Source organism: Pieris brassicae, chromosome 10 (assembly GCF_905147105.1).
Source record: "Pieris brassicae chromosome 10, ilPieBrab1.1, whole genome shotgun sequence".
NCBI lineage: Eukaryota > Metazoa > Arthropoda > Insecta > Lepidoptera > Pieridae > Pieris > Pieris brassicae.
The window spans coordinates 15,892,407-15,917,756 of record NC_059674.1 but is presented as its reverse complement, the minus strand read 5'-3'; the positions used below and the strand labels follow the sequence as shown (position 1 = coordinate 15,917,756).

Sequence of the window (25,350 nt, the reverse complement as noted above, 5' to 3'; positions counted from 1 at the left end):
ATTAATGTGCTATGTAACCTACCAAAATGGTTTTTTTTTTAATTATTTATCAATTAGATGAACTGAACCCGGTGAACTTTGTATTACCTACATTGCCGTTTTTAGTATTTTTCTTTAATTATTATTTATGTTTTCCAACTTCCACAAAAACTTCAAGATAATAATTAGACGCAGTCCAGCCATTTTCGGGTTTTAGCAAGACGTTTGTCTTGAGTTTTATATAAATATGTTCCTCAGAATAGTATAGCAAATACGTAAGTGTTTTTCATTCTTGTTTATTTATTTAATTTACATTCCAGTTATATTATTTTATTCGGATTATCATAAATTTACTAAAGCGTCTTATTCGAGTTTTTGCGGACATCGATACTAACCCGTATTAAATTCTCTAAAAGATTTAACTAAACTTATCCAGTGCTTAACGGGACACGATAAGGTATCTTATTATTAATAACCATTTCTATTCATATCTTGAAGAAGTGTTTTATTGATAATCTAACTAATAGCATTGGGAAATAACTTTCGATAAAAGATGCATGACGGAAACGGAACGTTTTTGATAACATTCGTTACTGTGTCTCAATGATCAATGAACTGCGAAGTGATTAGTGATAGGTGATATAATATTATAGTAGAAACGACTGAGCCTTCATTTCTTTAATACATATCGAAATATGGGTATAGATACAGATACCGGCAAACATCTTGAACAACCTTGCCTGCGCAGAAGCGATTTGTAGGTATCACTTGCGGCGGGAGGTGGTGCGCGACGGCGGGGGAGTAACGTGTCGATCGCGTGATTAGTAAATCAGTTGACGTTTGTGTCCTGCACTGTGTATGATGCTCAAACTTTCCCCCACTCCCTTGTTTAACGCTCAATAAGTTTGCCGGTATCTGTATGTGCAAATGTACTGTAGAAAACATATATTTTAGACAACTATTTTAAGTTGTATTCATTATAATATAAAAATTAAACTATATTAATTTATGTTAGCAGTATTTTTATTTTATTTAAAATATTTCTGTAATAAAATATTTTAAATATTATCTCTGATTAGGTTAGATTTTTTTAGGTTAGAATTAATAATACGAAAACAGCCAATCTGGCGAATAATTTTTTCAGTTCTCAATCTCTTAAAATGTTCTTGTACTGCTACTATATAAAAGTTATATTTCTGTTCAAATTAACAAGAAAACGCTTCATTTATTTCCAATACTCAGATATACTATATTATAAACTTACATAGTAATAATAATTAAAAATGGATAAATAGAAATATAAAAATACTAATTACTTGTAGTCGGAAACGTTTAAAACCAGTCTAAATGAAATTGTATAAAAAGTGTCGATGAATATATACATTATGTAACTGTCAATCAATCGGCCACTACCTCGTTCATTCACATTGGATTTACTGACCGTTATCATTGGATAAATATTAAAAGAAAAAGGCCCACATGGTTTCCTCTGCACATTTAGTAGGATTAGCTACAATAAGAAGGTATTCATTATTACATAGTAGGCAGTCAAACAAACTAGACTAATCTACAGACTCTATACAGACAAATACAAAGCGTTTGAAAATATGTGTAAATATTGTATGTAAAATAACAGTCCTCTTACACCATCTACAATATACATAAAACCATAGTTTATAAAGAGCTACAATTAATAGGTTCGTAGAAAGTGTCCATATGTGGAACCAGCTGCTACTGAAGTATTACTGAACCGCGTATTTAGGCCGGCAACGCACGCGCGAGCTCTCTGGCATTGACTGTCCATGGACGACGGTATCACTTAACATCAGATGAGCCTTTGCCTTCTGTTCCATAGAAAAAATATGGGTTATTATTTAAAATAAAAATAAATAGTATAATAAATAGTAATAACAAGATATAAGTAGTCTACAACTAGTGTTGTCTTTTATTAACATAACTTTTACACATTTCAAGAAAACACTTTTCAACCGGATTGAAGCTATGTATTATTATAAACTTATAATTATTTTACATAATTTTAAATAGTTATATTATTACCGATATTATAATAGTTGTAGACTATTGGATAAAATGAATACAATTAAATGATACTAAAGGATAACTTAAATAAATAAAGATGAGAGGACATAGCCTTTTTATGTGGTAACTTTATACTTTTTTGAAACGTTTTCCGAAGCTAAAAAAAAGTTTTAAAACGACTTCAAGAATTCAAAATTAAACCCTAGTAGAAAGAGAAAACTTATCCCTTACAGAATTTCCACATGCATTTTTAATAATTCTTAATTTAACATTATTTCAGTTTATAACCCAGAACGTCAATAACACGGCAATCAACGTTCACATCTTTTATTACCTACCCTCAACCAATAATGCAATGTTGACAGATTTGATTGTAATTGCTATGAGATCAATAATTTATTTTAAAAAAAATAACGCTACAACTTTTTTAGGTCTTAGATTTCTGTATGTTACCTGATGATTTGTTAATCTAATAGGTAAGTAGGTGATCAGTTTTCTGTGCCTGACGCACGCCCTCGGATTTTTGGGTGTAAGGCAAGCCGGTTTCCTCACGATGTTCTCCTTCGCCGTTCGAGCGAATGTTAAATGCGTATATAGAAATAAAGTCCATTGGTGCACAGCCGGGGATCGACCTCAGGGATGAGAGTCACACGGTGAAGCCACTAGGCCAACACTGCTCTCAATTCTTTATAAGGAAAACGTTAATTAAGAAAATAAACGCATAACACAAAAGGGCAGTTTTCTTCTGTACAAATACTTTCTCAAGAAATATCGTATTCTGGTTTAAATTCCTCAATTGAAGAATTTATAACATCACTTATGACAGGAAATACTAAATTATTATTTGAACTGGGCGCCGTCTACTTAGGGTCAACCATAGTTGTTTGTGGAAGGTTAATTGACTTTCTTAACTGTCAAGGAACAGTCATGATCATGGTCACCCTTAATTTTTTTAATTTTTAGTTTGAATTGACGGTTTCAATGTTAGATCAACCTATATTATAGAGATATACAATCTGTGAACTGGCGTAACAATTTACAAAAAAGTGAAAATTTCACTCGTAGAATATAATTCAGTATCATTGCGTCGTTTTAAAATAATAATTGTTTGTCACTTTTCATTACAGCGTAAATATACTGGGACAGAAAATTCATTTTTCTATACTTTACTTTTTATTAATAAATGAATTAGTAATTAAACTAATCATATCCAGATTAAGTTGACATTTAAATACTTAAATTTTATTTCCAGTAGGTAAATCGATTTTAACTTTTAATCAATAAAAGCTAAATCCCTATTTTCAAGGCCTTTTCCTGCAAACAAATCATTGGCATTCATTTATGCGCTTCCTCTCAAAGTAGCGAAGACTCCTTCAAGCCCTTAATTATCGTGCCTGCTTTGAAAAACTCCCACCACCTCTGATCCTACCCATAGGGCTCCGTCTATTACCTTAGGTCTCTTAGTACAGACAGCGCGTAATTTCTATATATTCACTACTTGTGTGTTAGGGCAAATCCACCCTCCCTCTTATATATTTAGTTTCAACTTACTTATACATACACATTTACTATACAGATCCTCTAGACAATTAATAAATATAAATTGAAATACACATGTCACACTGGCTGGTAAGCCGTACAAAATGCTACCTTTTTTATAGAACAGTGGGCAAACGGGCAGGAGGCTCACCTGATGTTAAGTGATAACACCGCCCATGGTATACATATACTTATATAGTGATAACAATACTTCTGATATCAGCGGGTGCATTGCCGGAATTTTAAAAATTGGTACGTTCATTTCTTGAACTTGGTTCGGAAATACTTAGAATTTGTAATAATATACATAACGTAATCAAAAACTTGCTCTAATAAATCTAACAGACGATGCAAAAGATAGCGAAACACGCAGGACCAGCTCTTTATTATCAGGAGGTCTCCATAGTCTTGCAGTGTTATAATAATAAATTATTTTAATCTCACTGAAAATCTTGGTGATAAATCTACATTAAATGCACATTCTCACAGTCTGCGTGCTTGGATTTATTGAATAGTTTCTTAAACTCTGTCTTAGTGATTAACGGACATGGCATCCCGATCCTTGATACACGGCAAAATGAGAATTGTTTTTCATGAAAAATATAGGGCTTGTAATATTTTTGTTTAATATTAACAAGATTTACCACCAATACATTCCATTATATGCTGTTTTAAAAGGTCGAAGTATTTACACTAATATTACAATGTGTATAAGGAATATACACATGATAAATTATCAGCGTATTTCGTTGTTTTTAAGAGCAGTTTTGGTCTGGTGACTCCAGCATGCAACTCTCGTCCCTGAGGTTTTAGGTTCAATCCCCGGCTGTGCACCAATGGACTTTCTTTCTATGTGAGCATTTAAAATTCGCTCGAACGGTGAAGGAAAACATCGTGAGGATACCGGCTTGCCTTACACCCAAAAAGTCGAAGGTGTGCGTCAGGCACAGAAGGCTGATCATCTAGCTATATTGGTAAAAGAATTCTTTAAAAGTCTCGGCCACTATTAAAAAAGATGCGTTTGTCAGGCGTGATAAACTTATATACATAACTAGCTCGCGTAAGTTTGCATTCAATACAATTTAATCATATTAAATGTGTTAGTAATGCTTTTGTAAGTATAAATATGTTTGAATTTTTACTAATTATGTAACATAGATAATCTCAATAACTTATTAGTATCACAATAAGCAGTTGTAGTCAAAGGTCACAGGTGTGCACCAACATACCTTCAAGTCGTAATCTATGTGCGTATTTAACACTCGCTTGTAAGGTGAGAGACATGGTGAGTAAACCAGCATGCTTTAAACTTAACAAAGCCGATGGCGTGTGTCAGGCTTAGAAGGTTGATCAACTACTTGCTTATTAGAAGAAATCAAATAATCACGAAACAGATACACAAATCCGAACCCCAGATCTAAAAAGTTGTAGCGCCACTGTTTATTTGCAAAGTAATAATAATAATTAAAATTTGATAATAGAAAATTAAAACGAATTTCACAAGTTTGGTCCCTATGGCAGTGTACCTTTACCTGGCAGCATCTTTTTAAACATTAACATATATAAAAGTATATAATAGTAATATTACTAAAGTTATAATTTTCATTAAAATATATTTGACCGCTGGCAATAACTTATCTAAATGTTTAATGAATGCACAAACAGAATTGCAGGCGATGCATTAGTTACGGTAAAACCTGTTCAATAGATTACATGGTTTCTAATGTATAGCGGTTAAGGAAACCTTCACAATGTATGAAATACCAGATTTATATATTATATTATTTATTTATTTCTATTCTTTCAGTATACAATAATACAATACGAATTGAAATGGATATATTTTCAACTCAATTAGAAAGAAATAAATAACATTGGTGAAGATTTACGAACGCATTATTTTTGCACTATTTAATATATACCCGCTCACCGTCCACAATCAAAAAAAACTGACTTATGAACACATTTTACGCAGCCGTAACATGTAGTTACACATTACTCACTCACTCGCTAATACACACTCATGCACATATACTCTTTCACTCACATTCACACACACGCTCACTCGTGCACTGTAAACAGTTTCAACAAAAAATTGTAATTCAAAAAAATCAAAAGTTAAAAGATTATTTATTTTAAAGGGTAATATAATCAGACTTCTGTAATCTCAAGTGAATTTCCTGATAGTGAAACTGCCAAACAACAACGTAAAACCACAGTATACAACGGTCCTAATATTAATTTAGATATTGCGATTCAGGATAATTTCTCACATATATTAGCCATTAATTAAGTTGTAAAGGCGATTAACACCTCATCTCCTATCATTAATCACTTCAATGGACTTCCTGTACTGATATTAGGACTATATGTATTTTAAGACATACAGTAACAGTATCGAAACTTGTCTAGTTATATTCCTGGAAGGTGCCCGGAATCAGCTTATACGGACGGGGACATGTCTCAGAGGGTCACAAAAGCTATGATAATATATGCTAAACATTATAAAGTTTAAGGGGATTGTTTGTGAGCAAGTCCTCATGTCAAACCTTGTTTGGCCATGACCACAGCATTCTTTGAGGGTAGGCGCGAAAATTGTCTATTAATAAGAATTTTTGAATACTGAAATTTTCAGACGCTTTCAGCTCGGCTCAGAATATCAGTCAGGCCAGTCTTATTTCTCTCACTTTGAAATCGTGGACTTGTTAGTAACTATGATTATATTTACCTTCTATATAATCTTTGATTTTTTTTAAATTTATTATTTACTTATATTTATTTAGGTAGCCAACCGCTTTTATAAAATTTACATTTTTCAATTTACAAAAAATGTTCGAAATACATAATTTCAATTTAATCATGTTTGATGAGGGTATTTATTATATTTTTTCTCGGCCGATCGTCACATTTATTAGTTGAGTCATTGTTGAGTTTTACTCGGGTTACGTTAGACACAATTTTATTTTGATATATACTTTTTGCTAATTATAATTGATAATAGTTACGTCCACTAGTTAGAATTTTATAGTGAATGTTTAATGTGTTTTTGAGAACTATCGTGAGACAAGGTAATAGCATCAGTCTAACCTCTCTTTGTTCCCGAAATAATAGAATTTCTCCAAATCTTTGCGGCTGATAATATTGTGTGCCTTTCTTCCTGGTAAGAAGATATTGTAACGAGGTACTCAGGACTTATTATTCTTGTATAAGATTGTGTATCGACGGCCACCGAACCGTTCTTTGTGGTACAAAAAATTTAATTAATAAATTATTTTGTATATCATTTTTTAAGACCTTTGCTTTATTAAAAATATCAAAGATATTAATATAACAATAATTACATTAATTTATCACTGTGTGGATTAAATTTTAAAGTTATCTTAACCTCCTAAAACCTCAGTTATCGCACTGACAGTTTAAAATAATAAAGATAAAACTAATATAAATTCAATCTAAAATAGTAAAAGTGAAAGTACTATAACTGGCGCCGAAAGGAAATATATATAGTAATTGAATTATCATAAAATGTCTATAACTTTTTATTATCTCACAACAAATTATTAACTTAGTATCTCATATATTTTTATTCGTTTGTTTATTAATAGACTACACAGCTAAGTAATTTTAAAAGGGTATTGATTTTGGAATGTTTCTTGGTAAATTACATTCTATAAATTGTTTAAAATAAATCTGTAGGTCTAAGCCTCACATTTTTGTCATTTCTCAATCTAATGGGCAAGTAGGTGATCAGCCTCCTGTGCCTGACACACGCCGTCGACTTTTTGGAGCTAAGGCGAGCCGGTTTCCTCACGTTGTTTTCCTTCAACGTTTGAGTGAATGTTAAATGGTGTGCAAAGGCAGAAAGTTTATTGGTCTACAGCCAGCTATCGAATCTACGACCTAGCCGACCGAAGCCACTAGACCAACACTCTATAATTCGTATGTTTACTACTATTTATATAAAACCTCCAATAATTTCAAATCATTATCTACTACATTATAGAACGCTAAGACTGTTAATATACTAGTATTGGAGAAAATTAAGTCAACATAATAATTCTTATTAGACATAATTATTGTATAGACTAGATTGTAATTCATGTCCTTTACATGTACTCTCTTTTGTGAACTTTCCAAAAAAAATTACCAAATATTGTTTTAGCCAACAGATTTTTTTTAAATGCCCTTTGAACGGCTATTTTTGATTTGGTATAAATGTTTAAAGGTGATCATCATCTTTTACACATACGGCTAGTGCTAAATAAAACCTGCAGAGGGCTTGTCAACAGGTAGATAAGTTATTCACTTGGGAAAGTAGAAAGCATGTCGTGTTATCTCTAACAAATGGACAGGCGGAGTCAGGTGGAAATTGACCACCATTAGTCTTTGGTGAAAAACTGTTGATTATCGTTATCTATTGTGTCGACAAAAGGAGGTTAATTGCTAACTAGACAAGCATTAGGAAGATGCGAAGGAAATTGGACAGGTGTCGGCAATAATTTATATTATTTACAGCGCCAATTTTAACTATTTTAAGATTTTATTGGCTTAAATCGTGTCGTAACTTTCATTTTAATTTTTTTCTATCCGGTTTTAGTATAGATCCGAAAATGACATGAATTGAAATTATTGTCTTAACCGATGCCTTAATAATTCGCAATAAATACACAACATTTTTTATTGTAAAAAATAGATACTATTAAATCGAAATTCTGTTAAATCCGGTGTCAGTTAACTAAAGAGTTAACATTACGAGCTAACTTTACAAAGACAAATAACATTTATTTAACTACTTACAATATAACTTATACTAAAAAATATGGCTATAATGTTAGCAATACAGAGACATAACTTGTGACAGGAGCTAAATTATTTTTATCCGATCTGTAATAATAAAACATTCCGAACGGTCAAACCGACTTGTTGATTGCAATGAGGTTAAGCCAGCTATTGTATTCTAAGGTGATCCGATATTGTGACTGGTTTAGTTTATTTCTATGGACTCTAAGCACATAATACTACTAATCCCGGACACAGTTCCACTTTCACCTAGTAAGCTTTTGTTTAGTACAACGTGCATTTGTTGAGATACGACGTAGTTATGATTTGTAGTCATAACAGTAGCTTGATTCCTCATTATGGGTTGGGCTCTTTGTTTCGCCAGGGATCGACTCAAACCATTCGGGTTATATGCGCGAAGGACGAGACAACGAGTTTTAATTGTAGACCTGTAAGTGCCGATGTGACCATCTCAAAATTATATAATGAAAAATCGATAAATAGAAAATTTTAACTAATTTAAAAAATTTGGTCCCTGTGGCAGTGTGTGGCAATGCTGACAGACTTCCCCGTTGTATTGCTATACTTGCGAGAAATGCACCAGCTATGGAGTCGCCGATAATATGTACCAGGTGCCAACATAAATCTTCTCCAAAGGGAAAAAATTCAAAGTTCAAGATTTGTATTTGAGTCGTTTATTATTTTTCGGCTGCTCTGCGACCACGCTAGCTTTAGTACTTGTCTGAGGGAGCTGAAAAGGGGCTATGTCCACAGATCCCATATCAAAGCCGGTCCAATACTTAAGGGATAAAAAAAGATTTTGTAGGTAAAAAACTTTATTAATAAAATAGTGCTTTTTTATTAGTTAGTCTTGTCAATTATGTCCATGATTTAATTGCTTGTGAACTTATACTTATAAACAGAGATAAGTTACAATCAAGAAGTGAAGATATACATTACATAGATTCGTTAAGGCTCATAAATTATAAATGAGATCATAAACAAAGCGAACATAATATTAATTGTTGAATAATCAATAAATATATTCCGAACATGTGGGGCGACTTCAAAGAGGCGTCGTAAATAACCTAGAGTTTAAAGGTGAATGCTATTGGCCAAAGACCGACTATCATGTTTTATTACACTAATTACACTAAATAAAGATTATACACTGGTACACAAAAGACTACATAGAAAATAAATTACAAATAACCTAAGTGAACAATTAATATAATAAACTTAAGAGATGTAATATGATACGATGAGCATCGTGTATCAGCGCGTCTGCTAGAATTGTGTGTGTGATTAAACTGTACAAATGATTAATATGTACAATCATAACGACAAATTCAATTACTAATCTATAACTTTAATTTCATATGCGGTTTACTTCATACGCATACACCGCTAATAAGGATGTGTACGGACTCAGTAAGTAGTCATCTAGAATAAGGGGTAAATTTAAAATTCCTTATAATATAACACGTTTTAGTCTATAAGCCATGTCATATAGAAATTGTGTGGCTTATTATTAGAGGCGCAGACCTTTAAAGATATTTTCCTAATCATACGCGATTTACGCACACTACACATATCCCAAAGTTACGTATATTCCAAAGCTGTTAGATTGCAGTGTATACTGTCCGTGTATAGGACAATGTCCAAAGTCCACATACGCGGTTGTGTATTTTGGATGAGATCGATTTTCCTGTAATTAGGCGGACTAGACATTGGGTTTAAGTTGTATTCCTATTTATGCAGAGCTGAGCGATGAGAAACTTTCCTTGAGCTTTTAGGTTCAGCATTTACAACTTTTACAAGTTACAACGTTTAAAATGTTATCAAGCTATATATCACTTACTTTATTGCATTTATATTGTTTTTGTTTTGATAAAAAATGAGTAAACGTAGTAAAGCAAGCCACCTACACCACATATTTCGTAGGCTTAGTGATATGTTTGAGCGTGTTATATCTTAGTTATGTAGGTTAATCAGGTATTATTCATAAGTGTCGATCTGTCACGCCTTGTTAACCTTGTTTATTCAACTGCTCAATTAGTTTTCTGTGGTTCTATATATTTACCAGCATACGTTAGCAGAAGTCGAGGAAAGCAGTCCTAGCTTAGTTACAAAATTTGAGTGATTTTAAGATATTTTAAAGTCATCCCACGGTGTTAAGATAACACTATATACTCCGAAAAGTCTGGTAGAGAATAATGGTGACCCCTGGTGCTTTCATCACTCAACTGTTAAGTATCAATACAATGGAAGTATCAATACGCTACCCGCGTTAAAGGTACATTGCCACAGGGACCAAATGTTTAAATTTGTTTAAATTTTCTTTTTATTAATTTTGTATATTTTTATTACCCTGTGACACTTTTGTAAAAAAATTAAGGTTAAATGTTAGTCGTGTATGTGTAAAGCAATTTTGATATACTGAAAAGATCTATAAAAACACAATAAAATTTCGCCAAATAAATTCATTCATTTCATAAAAGATTACGGATTAATGTTGTTCATATAAAAGTGATTTCACTAGAAAGTTAATAGATAATAATGTACATTGATGGAACACCGGAAAAATTATTGTTAATGTCTATTGTATCGTTACTTTCCACTCCTATGTAATATTACTAAAGCCTATCATTTTGAAGTTAGGTTTTGATTAAATGTTATTTGACGTTCACTATGTAGTGTAAAGAAATATAAATAATTCATAAATCAGTGGCGATACAACCTTTTTACGTCTGGGCTTCAGATTTCCGTTTCGTGATCATTGATCTAGTAGGTGATCAGCCTCACACACGCCTTCGTTTTAGTCTAAGGCAAGCTGGTTACCTCACGATGTTTTCCTTTACTGTTCGAGCGAATGATAAATGCACACAGAATAAACTCTATTGGTGAACTGCCTGGGATCGAACCTACTACCGCACGAGTTGCACGCTGAAGCCACTAGGCCAATACTGCTTTTACTTCTGCAATGAATAATTCGTGTTGTACTAAATATATGAGAATTTCACCAATTCATATATACATAATACGTTAACAACTCACATCCTGAAAGCCACATTACGTAACGAAAGGTTTATAACTGTTAGGTATTTTTTGTCGCACGAAACTAAAATAAACCAACTTCAAAAAACTGGAAGAGTGGACATGTCATGAATATACTTCTTTAGTTAATGCAAATTACTTTGAGAGTCAAATATATACTATTTGTGAAATGTATGATACGGAGCAGGCCTTCTGAAATCAGATATACCTAGAACTAACGCTTGGTTACCGTTATTTTTATATAGAACGTCTTACGTCGTAACCATGGAAACGAACGGGATACTAACTACTGAACGTAGTGAGTTACAATGTTTGTTTATAAAATGATCAACTGATATTTAAATGTTTGAAGTACAAATGTACATCGAAGCGTTTAAAAACTATATTGTCTTTCACAGCATTGTCCTTTGTCGATTCGATGAATTCAGAACTCACCAGTAAACATTCTCAAAAATATTTTGAAATATGATCGTGTGATGACCATAGTTTTCAAAACATGACACACATCTACCATTTGCATATTATTCGGTGACTCGTGTAGCATCGTGAAAGTTCAAGGTAATTTAAAACAGAGTTTCATAGTAAATGTAATATGAGCTAATGGCGCAGGGCGCTACGAAATTGCTATATGCAAGTTTTATTAGTTCTTAGGATTGGCGTTTTTATAATTCGAACAGTAAAATGGACCTGTGTGATTGTGCACCTCTTGCTTGTCTCTATAAGTTAAATTGCGTTCTCTTTGTTTCCCTAAAACGCGTGAATGGCTGGAACGATTTGACTAATTATGATCTTTAAATATTTGTGGAAGGTCAGGAAAGGTTCAAACAGTGGGAAACATAAATAATAATTATTGTTCGTGAGTTGTTATATATACTTATTGTGAAATTGTGTTTCATAGCTGTAGTATGAGGTTCGATGTCTTTGGTCTGTTTTAAAAATGTTGTATTAGATTTTGACAGAAATATATATATAGGTGATACGAAGTTCCAATAATATATTAAATTGTCTTATTTTATTTAAATAGATATACAGGTACAGGTATAAATAAAAGATATACAGGGACTAAACTATGTTTTATTAATTTAGGCACATACATTAGCACAAAAGCCTTCATGTTAAAGATAAAGTATAAGTGTGATTGTGCGCCTGTCTCATATATAAAGTTAAAGTGGTGTTGTTCTAGTGGCTTAAGCGTACGCCCATTTAGTAAACCGGTATACCTACTGTAGATCCAAAAAATCTAGGCGAGTGTGGAGCACAGAAGACTAATCACCTACTTGCATCTTAGAAAAAAAGGAATCCGTAAGAAATATAAATCCACTGTTTTTTATAAACAACAAAATTATACCTTCACGATAAGGTCACTTCTATGTCTGCAAGCCTTTTCTTAACGAAATCGAATAACAAGCAAAACTCAAATTTCGGGAACACCAAGCTACAGTGATACATTGTATAAAACATTTTATATTTAAATGACGAAGGAATTTCACTTAACATAGTGAAACTACGATAGAAACAGCTACAGTCATCACATGCAGGGCATGCATTCTCCGTACTTCCAACTATGTAGGTAACTGCATATGACATAGATTTCCTTGCTGTGTTCCAATTTTAAAATAATGATGCTACTACTGTAGTGTATTTTGTATGTCTTAATGAGAATGAATGATAAAAGAAAAGGGAAAATAGAACAAAATCGTAAACGTAGGTACCACGCCTACGAAGTGGCAAATGAAAGAAAGGCAGGCAGGTAAAATGGGAGAAAAAACGTAGCAGATCCAATGTTGGTTCGAACCTCTAGATAACGCCAAGATTTGAAAATAATAGAAGAGACCTTTGTCAAAGGAAAATCTGTAAATAAACTTATGAATGGATTAGATCCCGATAAATTTTTAGTATTGACACGGACTAAAATATGTTTTATTAATTTAGGCACATACATTAGCACTAGTTTAATGATATTAAAATCTAAAAAGAAATACCGCCTTACTCCTCCATACTCTAAGGTAGTATAGGTTCCCGGCTCTCTAAGTAGAAGTAATGCCTCGTGCAATTTAGATCCAAAACTCTCCTTAAACATATGTTCAAATGAAGTAATTTAAGACGCATATTTGAGATTCATGAATATACACGGCATAATGTCGAATAACCCTAAATCGTGTTTCTATGAAATAAAAACTGGTCAAACGCCATACGAAATGATTATTTCATCACTCGACCAGCCTTTTTGCTCAACAAGAAAGTTGGACCAAGTGGAGCGTAAAGTAAATCCTCTAGAGAAAACTGTGTAAGAAATTAATATGACAGTTAATAGAAATAGCCTTTCGTTAGGAGCCGAAAGCTGTCACGTTGTTAGATACCGTTTATTTATTTGTTACCTTCCGGACGTAATGTAGACGACATTTAAGAGGCAAGAATGTAAGACGAAAAAAATCTAAAAAGACGAAATAGTGTCAGGTGGAAGTAGAAAAGCTGTTAATACTGCTGCCGTACTGATAGATATCCTATTATGAATTACCTTATAAGTGGCTACGTATTAACCAACCAACCCACGTATTAAAAATTTTGCTATGCTACCGAGACCGTTTGTTTTCCAGAACAAAAACCTAGGTACTAAATAACACTTAATAGTTTTCTCTATAAAAACCTTACTCAGAGGTGAAGGAATAAATTTAAAAAAAGAATTAGACTCTGTCTTCGACTTTTGCCCGTAGCAATATATTTTGTGATTCATTTTTATTTATATAGTATTTAAGCCATTTAATCTACTTCATATACTTATATTCTGTTTAGAGTGAAATATTTTTTATAAAGTAAACATCCAGGCCAAGTCGAAGAAATTAACACTCGTAACTCTTACAATCTTATCGCGAACACATGTTTACAGAGAATAAGATGAGTTCAAACGATCATTAGTTATAATTTTGACGTAGTATGATCTAATAATTAACTACTGACAGTTTAACTGATATTAAGTGATATATTTCATTACAATATTTTTTTATTTGTATCACAGTATTAGTAGTCTCTCAAGCTGAAGCCAAGTAAACTAATATCGAACATTATAACTGTATTCCCAAATTATTATTATTTTAAAGTGTGTATGTCGCAGTAAAGTAAGTTAATAGAATCTCTAGACAGTTAATTAAAAATCGATATGCAGTCAAGTCTCTAAAGTTCCGTCAGACAAGTGAATGAACGAAACGTTTAACGAGTTTCCTAAACGTAAGAGTTTCCATAACCTAACCTAACCAAAACATTAAAGCAAAACACGGAATTTCCAAGCTCTCAGTTCTTCATGATCACACCACACAATAACAAATGAAATAATGATGGCGAAGTCTTGTTTTACATTGTTAATCAACATGCTGGCTTTCGGTCAGAAAGATAGTGAAACGTTTACGACGATGCTTTATTTAAATCAAAATGCTAGCGACTTGATTGAATATCGACATTTAATCAACTGTATAGAGATTCAATTAACTCTCGGATTTAAATACTTTACTGCGACATATACATATTCAAATGTAAAATGAGCAGTGTTGTCCTAATGGCTTTAACGCGCGAATCTCATCTTTGATGTCGTAGGTTCGATGCCCGGCTGTGCACCAATGGAACGTCCATATTTTTCCTTTTAATATGCGCATTTAACACAATCTCGAACGTTGACGGAAAACCGGCTTGCCTTATACAAAAAAAGTGACGGCGTGTGTTAGGCACCTCCTGTGCCAGATCCCCTATTGACATATGAAACAGATACTGGAATCAGGGGCCCAGACTTAAAAGGTTGTAGCGCCATTGATTTTTTTTTCTTTATACATATTCCAATGCAAATCTGAATGAGTTCGATTTCCGACTATATAATAATTGTTGATTGGAAAGCTGATATATGTATTTTCCATGTAAAATATTGTGTAATAAAACGAGTATATCTGGTATGTCGTGGGTTTATTTATGCTCAATTTACAAACAAATTGTTGTCACCTACCCACGAATTGGACATTTTAAAATTCCCATGTCAGCACCTAGAAATTTACTTTGTCTCATAAAAGCCCTGACACTACGTTTATCGTCGATTCGTATGATAATGTGTCTATTTATGTTGGTTAACGGTTTCAAATGCTTGATGTTACCTCTAAATAGGCTTTAAACAATGACCCTATATATACAATCCATAGACGTCCTGCCAGCACCGTGGCGCGAATAGCAAATTGCTTATTTCCAATATGGCCGGCAAATCTCAATCCTTTTTAGGTTATCTGTCAAACTGTCAGCGGGTGTCGGTATAATAATTGCGCACTTAGGCGCTTTTGTATCGATGGCTCTTAAAATAGAATGTGCCAAATAGTGGTGATTAGAAATTTAGTACACGCATAAGGGTGGGAATTTAACGATAAGGATGTGTAAAGCTAATTTGAATACATAGTATACGCATGGATATGTTTCCTAATTTTAATCTGTGGTAACCCTATTTAATAAATTGATTGTGAAATTATTTCTGCAACTGATTATTAATCGGAAAATTAATCGCAAAAGCGCCCGGGAAATTAATAGCGTTAAATTCTTGCAAAATGTCATTTCCTTTGCAACAAAACATAAATCGTACAGTTACAACAGGTAGATGTCGGTTCAGTAGTTACTTAATAAGTTTAACGAGTATTTATACTAGCTAGTATTTTAACATCGAAGTATTTTAAAGTTATTATTACATTTCTAAATGGTCTTTCTTATTTTTACTAATACCATTATAAAAGTCCTACTTCTGCACAAAACAGGAGATAGATTAAAAAAAATATACTTATCAATTCCGCTCGTACCAAACTCTTGTTCTCTGCTAAAACAGTTATAAATTATTATTATCATAAAAAATAGCATAAAATTTACACGGTGCAGCTTAATTCAAAATTCAAAGCGTAAGATTATTATTCTACAATTCCTAGACCTATTGAAATCTAGAATCAACTTTAGCTATTTTTATAATCCCCATACACACCACTTAGTATAGCCTTACCTTAACACTTAAACGTTTACCAGCTTAGCCTCTTATCAAAGTATTTATAACAAGTACTGAAGTACGCACTTGGTACCAAGTAACAGCCCTAGTAACGAGTTGTTCACTGACAATGATTGAAGTGGTGCTGGTAGCGCCAGAACGGATTTCATTCGTCGTTAATATTAATTCGATTGCCTCTATTCGGTTTGTAAACGTTTGATTGAAATTGGCATTTCAATGGCTATTGTTTTTGCCATCATTAACGAATCGATTTGACCTTATGACTCTCTGATATATAATTTAATTTTAAATTGAATACATACTAAAAAAAACTAATATACATTTAAGAAATTTGGTCCCTGGTTAGTACCTTTAAGCAGCACTTCCTAGCTGTATTGCGAAACTTATAAAGCGAGGGAATGCAGCAGCTCTGGACTTGAATCTTTAATTAGCGTCTGTGCACTTGAACCCAACGGGCTAAGAGTCCCGCCCGATCTGATTAAAATAAAATGACATATTAATATAATATAATATAAAGAGAATACAAAATAAATACTACTCATAAACCTTATTGTGTTTTATAATTTGTAATAATTTTCTTTTTTTTAATTTTGACTGTCTCCTATTGTAATTCAGATAGTTTGTAACAATGTTGATCGGTACACGCCTTATAAAAACTTGTTAATGAAGGACTGGGCCTTGATATCAAATTTTCATGATAAAAAAATCGGAATTCGTATGCAACATATTCTCACTGATATGCTCAAATTGACGTTATAAATTATATCTTTAAACAAAGTTATCACTTGAACCAATATTTAATACAATGTTTGACAAGAGCACAGGTGCATTCTTATGTAAATGAAAGGTAAATATTTTGTGTCTGTGGGTTGAACGTTGCTCAGTGGGTGCACTATCCTGCGCAGAAACTAGTATCCGTGTTTTGTTTAAAAAAAATATTAATTTATCTACACTTTCTCACAATACAAAAAAAAAACCATTACGTAGTGCGGGCCTTATCTCTAATAAGCGATCTCTCTCTCTCTCTTCCAGGCACACCTAGTTACAAGGATAAAGGTATGAGTTAATCAATCACTAGAAAGAAAGCACGTGGTCAAAATTTAATTTTAATGATTAAGCTTTCCCAAAGGCGATTTTTTAAGTAAGTTACTGTGTGGGTACTTTTACAGAGTAATTTATGAGTAAGTTACCCTAAATGTAATTTAATGAGTTGGTTTTGGAATGGGTTTTCGTCGTAACTTTTTTGTGGCTAATATATAATTTACAGTAATAATAATTTAACTATAAAAGCCGCTTGGCTTAGGCCCGAGTGCAACAGTGTACCGGGATTGATTCATTCTAAGCCACTCAACACAGAAAGCTAGACTGTAGCGGCCACGTTTGTTGTATAGCGCTTTGTTGAGTAGGCCAAGGAATAATAGATGTATAAAGGAACAAGCCAGTTTATCTATCAGAACTATTACGTAATGGCTGCACAATTGCAGAGTAACTGCGTTGGGGACGTAATAAAATACGATGCGTTTATGGTCATGCAATATTTCTGATTTAACTTCGTAAGAGTAAAAGGTTACTTATTTATTAAGTACAATAAATATATATTAAGGATATCTCTGTATACAAGACTTGCGACACAAAAAAAAACTTAACCGGAGTTAATTTCGATGGCGTTTGTTGTTCAAATATACGTAGGTTAAATGAACCACTTTGTTTGAAGCTGGGCGTCAAATAGCTTTAAGGGCCTATCCATCGCCAAACTACAAAAAAGTACATCGTTTCTTTCCATTTTTTGTCATCGTTTCTTGAAGAAGGCAAATGAAAAAATATATATGGTGGAGTTGAGTAGTTTATGTATCCATTTTGAAAGATTGATACACTATTTAAATAACTTCGCTCGACAGAAAAAAAATCCAAACATAGCCAATTTTTGACACTTTGATTACATTTCAGGACGAAAATGTATACAGAACATGATTTCAAACTTACACGATATATTTCGCACCGCAGTCCACCCCGAGACACTGACACAGCAATACCTGCTGGGATAGGGCCCTAATCGTTTACTACATGAGCTCATAACTTGCATAAATTAGGAGTAGTGGAGTTGCGAGGCTGGATTGACAAAAAACTATCTTGACTCATTAAAGAGTTCTTAAATCTAAGTTGATTATGTTATTTTATTGGAGATTATCGGAAACGAAAATGTTAAATTGCAATTTACGAGTGTGGTAAAAACTAAAGGGCTCGTTTTGGCTTCAAGTGTGCGATTATTGCTTCCATTTTGTTTACGGTTCTAATTATTAACCAAATACTACACTTGTTAACTTAAGTAATGTTAGCCTAACAAGTGTAGCATTTATAATATTTTTATATATAGTAATAATTATTAAAAATTTATAAAAATAATAATATAACTTTTAAACATATGGCACTGTAACTTAAATTCTTGCTATATAGCGATGTTCATGCTTTAATTAACACTTACCTATAGTCGGAACATGTTTTCTAAATATCGTATATACAAAGTGGATCTATTTAATCTTTAAATTTTGTGTCACATTGAACAGACAAAAAAGCGTAATCTTACTCATCTTATTACGAATTGTTATAAGACAACATGGAAAATATGCATTTTTAAAGTGTTATGAACTTTTTATTTGAGTACAATGTACACGTAATTTTAACACTTGTTATACTATAAGTACATTTTATTTAATATTATTCATAGGAAAAACATAGAAATTACATTTTGTTGAGCGTATAACTTAATACGCTGTTGTGTAAAATATTCCGTAGAAGATAATCTTTCTGAACGTATTAAACTTAGACGATATCCTACCTCAAGGCAAACAAGTCCTGTTCCATACGTTGAGAAGATACCTTCTATTTTAGCACGAACCTCGAAGAAATCGTACCATAATATTCGTCTTAGTTAGGGTTTCGTTTGTTATTACGCAATGTGTGTTAAATGCAGTCGTAACGAACGTTAGATACGCTTTATTGCGCTTCAAATAGCAAAGCGTATTCGCACTGCAAACAACTATGTAAGAGTTTAAAAAAGAAAAACATTAAGAAACCAACTGAAACCATTAGGTTGATATATTTTGAGCAGTGTTGGCCTAGTGGCTTCAGCGCCTTGGGTAGAATGCCTGGCGAACCCCGAGGGCCCATCTTAAGGGCTGAGGTGTTTTTAGTAGGTGGGGTCGGGTAGACCCAGCCCCACAGTCCCCGCGTCAAGCTCGACATCCTGCACAAGCGCATTTTCACCGCATACAAAAAAAAGTGGCTTCATCGTGCGACTCGTATCCCTAGGGTCGTAGATTCGAACCTGGTTGTATACCAATAGACTCTCGCTCTTACGGTGATGGAAAACATCGTGCATGCCTTAGACCTAAAAAGTCAACGTTGTGTGCGAGGCACAAAAGATTGATCACCTACCACTTGCCTATTCGAAATGATTATGGAACCGATACAGAAATCCGAGGCTAGGATCTAAAAGGGAGCGCCATTGGTATATATATATTTTTTTTAAACATTGTGTGACTTCTGAAGCGAATTGCAGACCATCCTTCTATGTGTAGATGTGTTCAAGTAGATGAGTGTGTTTTAAGAATAAAATCTAAATACTGGCTGGAATTTGAAAGATTTAAACGAAAAACGGCTTTGAATGCTTATTTCAGGCAGTCCTCAGTAAAGTTGTATAATTGGCTATGCTATAATATAAATAATGTAGCCCTATCTATGAAATTGATGATGTTAAATCAACTGTTTCATTTCAGACGGTCACACAACCAGCAGCTCCAGTTGAAATGCAGGCACGACGGAATCTTCTTTGGAATCTCCTAATAGATCTTCCTATTTTGTTACTAGGTGAGTTGATGAATTACTTTATATGCATTTACCATTACGGAGCGGTATTCCACGCTCAACGATTTATAAAAGTATGTCTCAAAGTTGAAATCCATGCCCAGTTTCATATGCAAAAACATATAATAATTATAATTAAAAACTAACTTATTTATTAAAGCTTACCACATATAAAAATGAACAAAAATACCAGAATTTTTTGTTTAGCTAAATAGCGGATTAGGTACGAGAGACATTTAACAATTTCTTTAAAATTGGCTAGCCCACTACCGAATATATCTTCTGAATAAGTACTGTTCAATCTGTAAATCTACATACGATTTCCGTGTGTCAAAATTGTTCTGATTTAATTGCTCATAGATCTTGATGTTTAGTTCAAACACTATCGACTATCTCTTTAAGAAATTCCTAAGAAAGATGACAATGTACATCGTTATTTGACAATATACTAAGTAAACAATAAAATCTACATACGATTTCCGTGTGTCAAAAATGTTCTGATTTAATTGCTCATAGATGTTTAGTTCAAACACTATCGACTATCTCTTTAAGAAATCCCTAAGAAAGATGACAATGTACATCGTTATTTGACAATATACTAAGTAAACAATATTAACGTCACTAAGTAGATCATAGCTGGCCTCGCTCAACGAATAAGTACAGTGAGGAAATGATGCCTGGTCTGTAACAGGGACCAAACTTTTTTAATTTGTGTAAATTTTATATTTATTACTTTTTAATTATAATTATTATTACGTTGTAGGTTAAGAAAATTGTAAATACTGTATATTTGTGTATTGAAATTAAATAATTACAAACACTAGGTCATTGACAGGATTTTTTACGGCCACAGACATAAATAGAATAAATAAATAAAAATTAATTAAACAGTGCTATGTAAATATTGCTTTTATAATATGACGGAATATTAACTTAACTAGTCTTAGGGTAAGATTCTGAATGTGACTCGTAAATATCTTCGCTATACGTTTATTAATAAGACCGTAAGATTATTAGTTCAGTACAACTCTGTTCCCCAGAGCAGCAGTGTTTGCACAATGAATGCTGCAACCGATAATATAACATTGTATAATTAAAATTACGTAAATGTTAGTAACTTTATTATATTTTTATTTAACTTTATAGTACAGGATATTACCTCTTCGCTTTCACATCCAACGAGTCTTGCTAATAAAGACATCAACCTTGGTTCGGCATCTCAGGAAATATATTCCTAGTCAAATAAAAGTACAAACATGTATGTAAAAAAGTCTTTTCCGTGTTAGGGGAGTCGTATAAGAATATAAAAAAGGTGACAACCTATTTCTAACCTTAAAAACTTTAACTAATCATATATAAGACTATACCAGTGAGGTCTCTAAATAATCCGGTTCTTATATTGCTTATATTGCTAACCTAACCTAAGCTAACTTTATTATACTCTTTGAAAAGTTACTTCAATACATACAGTCATACGAGTGAGCCGCTTAATGTGTTCTTATGTATGATTAAAGATTGGTTAGGTTAGTACAAAAATATACAAATAAGACGACGATTGTAAACTACTAAATACAATCGCTATTATTTTTTATCTAAATGACATGAATATTATCACCTAAAATAATGTGATGCTCTCAGTGTAAATGTATAAGAGATAAAGATGTCTTCGCTGAACATTCTTATGTTAAAACTTCGGAGAACTTGATAAACCGCGGCGAACATCTGCCGGGCTGATTCTGTCGCGCAGTTTAACGTATTAGTTTTAATAATATGATATAAGCAAACTTTTATAGGAAAGCGGAGGTTTCTATTAAAATATACAAATGAGTAGTGATTCCTATATATATTGTTGCCTTCAAGTGATATTTATATCCCGAAATAATCAAATATTTAAAGAAGAACAAATTTTACTTATTGAAGGTTTAAGTCTTAACGTAACTGAGCAAAGTTGGCTTAGGGGCTTCAGCGTGCAGCTCATCCTTGAGGTCGTAGGTTCAATCCCGGCTGTGCACCAATGGACTTTCTGTATATGTGCGTGTTTAACATTCCCTCGAACGGCGAAGGAAATCATCGTGAGGAAACCGGCTAGCCTTAGGCCCAGAAATTCGATGGCGTGTGTCAAGCACAGGTGGATCACCTACTTGGTTATTAGATTTACAAATGATAATAAAACATATACAAAAATCTGAGGCCTAAAACTGTTTAATTCATAATTAAGTTTTCTCATATGCGTACTAAATAATATATTATCGTTACCAGAATCAAACTTCTTATGTTATCGCATGTTATTTTTCAAGTCATCAATTCGACGCGGTGTCATTTGTCGCGTGGGATGACACTTGACACTCATTGTTGACATCGACACTTGAAGCCATTTTGATGTACTGTTTACTTTTAAATACTTATTAGCTCATGCTTTCTACTTGTCTGTTTAAAAAAGGACACAACATATTCCACAAGACCTCGTTCCTTATCAAAACCTAAAATTAAAAGTCAGTACAGTGTTTTGTACAACTCAGTACATCTAAAAACTTATAAATAAAGGAATGTACATGTCGCAGCCAACTAGCTTTATTAGCCTTTCAAATAACCGCCTAGCCTTTTAACTATACGGCGCCGTTTAACTAACGGCCTGAATGATATTCAGCCGTAGCGTTTGTTACTACGTATAATAAACTGGCTGGCTAATGCTTAGGCCATTCGTACGATACAGTCATTATTTAGCAGAATATAAATTGTTTAGGTCAAATTCACATTATTATTGTCACTACACTCTTCCATGGTACTTGTTGTTTTTCATGAACATCATCAAAGTTGTGGTTTGCCGACACCATCCATAGTGACAGTTTAACGAGGTTCGTTTGGAGTTCGAAAGTGATAGAAAATGGAATTAAATTTAAATTAACAGTCAAGAGGCCAGCTGATCAACTGTCTGAACATCTTTCAGGCCGCTAGTTAAACAGCACCATTTAGTTAAACGGCTAGGCGGTTAATTGAAAGGCTAGTGGGCTGCGACATACAAATACGCTAGCTAATGGCGCTAAAACCCTCCCAAGCCGATGTCCGAGTCTCACAGGAGACGCCCTTGCGCTAGCCGCGGGATAAACGCCAATTCAGGCCGAGCTACGCTCGCCAAAACAGCCTGAGCTGAGCTGTAAAGGCCCTTAAGGCCAACAGCGAGATTCCATTTCAAAAAAACTACAACCCGTTATGACCCACATGCATGCGTTCTACTGATAATTTTTGTATGTAGGTAATCTGCCTTTTATTCCTCAATATATTTCTTCACCAACTGTTATGGGGCACATTAGTAAAAGTTATTTTTTGAACCACCATTTCTCAGCTGCGATGCGAACTGATAGTTCGTTATAATAACCCAGGCTTTTTCTAATATTTTTTATACTTAAAGTAATATATACTATATTAATCTCTTGTAGATAACATTTATAAAATAATAATGTGAAATGCCGTAACGTTTACTCGGTTATAATGAAGCAATATAATTTTACTACGTTGCTTCATCTTCGTTTACTAGTACAATAGTTAGATATTAAATTATATTGTATAATGAAATCGTAATTTGCACGTCAAACCACAGCTTATATTGCATTGAGTTTGTGGTTAGACAGTTACATTCTATAACTGTATTACAAATCTTCATTATATTTTCGAAAAACTGGCGGGCTCCACTTGTATTTTGCTTTCTACAACGAATCTTTTTAGTATAATATAATGTAGATTGTTAAATGTCTAAATGCAATCTGTCGAATTCTAAGATATTTTATAGAAAGGTAACGCTTTTGTATGTATCATTTTCACACAAATATACCGATCGGTCGTCCCAAAGATGGTTTACAATAGATGGACTATCGATTCATCGATCGATAGTTACTTAGTACTTTGGGAACTATTTTCGCGTACTTGTAACTCCAATATTGAAGTTAAATGCATTACGTAAATCGATTGAGTGAAAATCAGTTTATTTTAACAATTTGCTTCTGTATCCAACGGTGTAGATTACAACTATTTAACGAGCTATTTAGAATTCATCTATATCAGTTACACTCTGTGTGTGGTCACAGAAATTCGACACTTTCCATTGAACAATATTACCGTGACGATAGTCTTTTGTATATAAAAAACGTATATTTTATAATGTGAGAGGCTTGCTTTAGGAGAAGATAGATTTCTTACATAATATACTACAGCTTACAACTATAGTTTTTTCAATTCCCTAAATAATATTTGTATTATTCCTGGTCACTAAGAAAACTATTTTTTTTTTGTTAAAATACTATTCATACTTATGGCTTTTTCAGTCCCTTATAATAAATAGTAGCTAATAATATAAAAGCATGATAGTATCCCTAACTTTTTTACTTTTCTTTTTAAGTATAAGATTTGTCTAAATATTAATAATAATAATTATATTAATTATAAATATACTTAATGATTTCTTTCACTCACAGTTGCCTGGAAGAGATTGCTCGATAGCGATGAGGCCGCCAGTCGTCCTCCATTTCATTTAATTATATCAATTGTTTTATATTTCTGCAACGAAGTGTTAATAAATAAAATAATAATCATAAGGGTTCCTTAATAAATAATCACATGTAAAGTATATAATATGTAATATGCACTATTATTATATAAATATACTAAAAATAGTTTGTCTGTTAAAATATTTTTAGACTTTTAACAACCACAGGACAGACCATAGATTTGACCCCGACATATCTCTATTGACATTCGTCTGGGTGGCCATACGATACTTGACATTATTGACATAACGTTGACACCTTCTCAAAGTTGTCACGACGTACAGTCACGCACAAACTTGACACATCTACAGTCATATTAAATTTCATACTGTATTGATACCCTTTTAGTGGTCAAAGGTACACCTCTAAAACCCAACTATGAATAAAGGCATTTCCTTATATCAGAGCATTAGCCAAAAGGATACTGGCAAAAAGTCAAATGTCTATGAAGAAAAAGGATATATACCCAGAAATGTTCGTCATAACTCATTGAGAGTTACGAGTTTTCGAACGACAACAATGTTCGGCACAAATCAA

General features: G+C 33.0%; 1 protein-coding gene across 2 annotated transcripts in view; it reads left to right on the top strand.

Moving 5' to 3' along the window:
• Positions 1-25,350, top strand: part of LOC123715425 (phospholipid phosphatase 2-like) — a 72,238-nt gene that overhangs the window by 26,101 nt on the left and 20,787 nt on the right. For both annotated transcript variants that reach the window (XM_045670420.1, XM_045670421.1), the window contains exon 2: positions 20,185-20,275. In XM_045670420.1, the coding sequence (XP_045526376.1) occupies positions 20,185-20,275 (91 nt within the window). The remainder of the gene's footprint in view (positions 1-20,184; positions 20,276-25,350) is intronic.